Source organism: Penaeus chinensis, chromosome 35, assembly GCF_019202785.1.
Source record: "Penaeus chinensis breed Huanghai No. 1 chromosome 35, ASM1920278v2, whole genome shotgun sequence".
Classification (NCBI taxonomy): Eukaryota; Metazoa; Arthropoda; class Malacostraca; order Decapoda; family Penaeidae; genus Penaeus; species Penaeus chinensis.
In genome coordinates this window covers 5602624-5605123 of record NC_061853.1, presented here as the reverse complement: position 1 = coordinate 5605123, position 2500 = coordinate 5602624, and the positions used below count along the sequence as shown (strand labels likewise).

At 30.0% G+C, this 2500-nt stretch overlaps 1 protein-coding gene across 1 annotated transcript in view; it reads left to right on the top strand.

Annotated features, from left to right (window-relative positions):
• LOC125044031 (serine-rich adhesin for platelets-like) overlaps positions 1 to 2500 on the top strand; it is a 32060-nt gene that overhangs the window by 16946 nt on the left and 12614 nt on the right. The window contains exon 6 of the mRNA XM_047640474.1: positions 984 to 1874. Within this exon, the coding sequence (XP_047496430.1) occupies positions 984 to 1874 (891 nt within the window). The remainder of the gene's footprint in view (positions 1 to 983; positions 1875 to 2500) is intronic.

Sequence of the window (2500 nt, the reverse complement as noted above, 5' to 3'; positions counted from 1 at the left end):
TTTATATATTAATATATATATGTATTATATATATTATGTATACTATATACTATATGTATATATAATATATTAAAATTATATATAAAAAATATATATATATAATATTATTATATATATAATATATATAAATATATATATATATATATATATAATATATATTATATATATAATATATATATATATATATATTTTAATATATATAAAATATATATATATGATATAATATATAATATATGTATATATATGAATAATATATATAAATATGATATAATATAATTATATATGTATATAATATTTTTAAAGTATATTTGTATAAAAAATAATATTTATGTAATGTGTATATAAATATATATATTTATGTAAAGTTTGTGTGTAATATAATATAATAATATATATATAATAAATATATATATACACATATACATAAATAGTGTAATATATAAATATTTATAATATAAATATATATATATATATATATATATAATAATATACACATATACATAAATATGTGTATATATATATCTAATTATATATGTGTGTGTGTGTGTGGTGTGTGTGTGTGTGTGGGTGTTGTGTGTGAGTGTGTGTGTGTTGTGTGTGTGTGTGTGTGTGTGTGTGTGTGTGTGTGGTGTGTGTGTGTGAGGTGTGTGTGTAGTGTGTGTGTGTGTTTGTGGTGTGTGTGTGTGTGTGTGTATATATATATATTACACACGCACACATATACAACAAATATATACACATAAATATTCATGAATAAAATATGTTATATGTGTATATATTATACGTATATTATAGTATATATGTATATATATATATATATATATATATATATGTATATATGTATATATGTAAATGTATATGTATAATAAGTAACATGGTAACCATGGAGGATGAAGAAGTACTGTCTCTTCTCTTCTCTTCTCTTCTCTTCTCTTCTCTTCTCTTCCATGAAGTATTAACTTATTTTATTATGTACATTTCAGATATTGCAGAGATGCAGAACGTTAATAATGGGAAAGGAAAAAAATATTCACATTCTCCAGAATTTTCTGTAGATTCTTCTTCCTTTGGTACTTCTGCCATAACAGACCCACAATATACAAACTCTTCCTGTGAGAGTTATGAAGTTTCGAATATAGATTCTCTCGCATCTGCCTCAAAAGGATTTCCTGAGAATGTAAATGATTCTGAGACTGATCATGCTGCATCCTCTGGTAGACCAGATGTAAACCCAGAGCAGTACCAAACTAACAAACTTGAACATGAACAAACGGAACCTTTTGACTTATCAATAAATGACCTTGATCAGGAAGGTAAAGATAAAAATAAGTTCGACGGAGATCAAAATCTGAAATTATCAGAGGACTATCACCAGGATCAACTTGCACAGCTTGTAATTCCGCCAAGCAATTCTACGTCAGGTGAGGCATTTGAACTAGACCAAAATACAGACACTCCCATGACTGCCTGGTCTACTCAGAATAAATTGCCATTATCAACTACATCCCTCCTTCAGCTTCAGCCATCGTCACCTTATGACTCGACTGCAACTGTAATAACTTCAAAAGAGATACCAGAAACTATTCAGGGAGATGAAGGAAGCAGTACAAACATTCAAAGTCATTCTCTTTCACAACCAAGTAAGCTTCAGCCTGCCCCAACTGGGACTGCACTTGACACTCCTATAAGTTTTCCATCTCCATCATCAGTATCAACTACAGAAGATGATCAAGCAAATACAAGCCTGTTTGGGGTTTCACCCTCAAGTTATGTTAATACAGATGGAATCATCAACAAAGATGGTGGGCTTAATGTGACTGTAGACAATGACACATCCATAGATGCTAATAAAAGAGAAGAATCAATTAAAGAAGGTAAGAATTTTCATTTTTCATCTTAAAAAATAAAATCTAAAATCTTTTTATATAGTAAAACGAGAAGTCCCCATAATAATTTATTCAGTTGTTTGTGACCTCTACTTTCCTATATTTTTTTCTTGTTCTAGCTACACACCTTTTTTTTTATTCCAATACACAAGGATATTTAGGTATGAAATAATTTTGTCTACCTAACATTGATTTTCTGTACTCATGGAAGACTTAGTAAATGTAGTAAATGTAATTGTCATACTCAAAGGTAAGTTTCTCTCTCTCTCTCTCTATTCTCTCTCTCTCTCTATTCTCTCTCTCTCTCTCTATTCTCTCTCTCTCTCTCTGTTCTCTCTCTCTCTCTCTATTCTCTCTCTCTCTCTCTGTTCTCTCTCTCTCTCTCTATTCTCTCTCTCTCTCTCTATTCTCTCTCTCTCTCTCTGTTCTCTCTCTCTCTCTCTATTCTCTCTCTCTCTCTCTGTTCTCTCTCTCTCTCTATTCTCTCTCTGTTCTCTCTCTCTCTCTATTCTCTCTCTCTCTCTATTCTCTCTCTCTCTCTCTCTCTATTCTCTCTCTCTCTCTCTATTCTCTCTCTCTCTCTCTCTATTCTCTCTCTCTCTCTCTATTCTCTC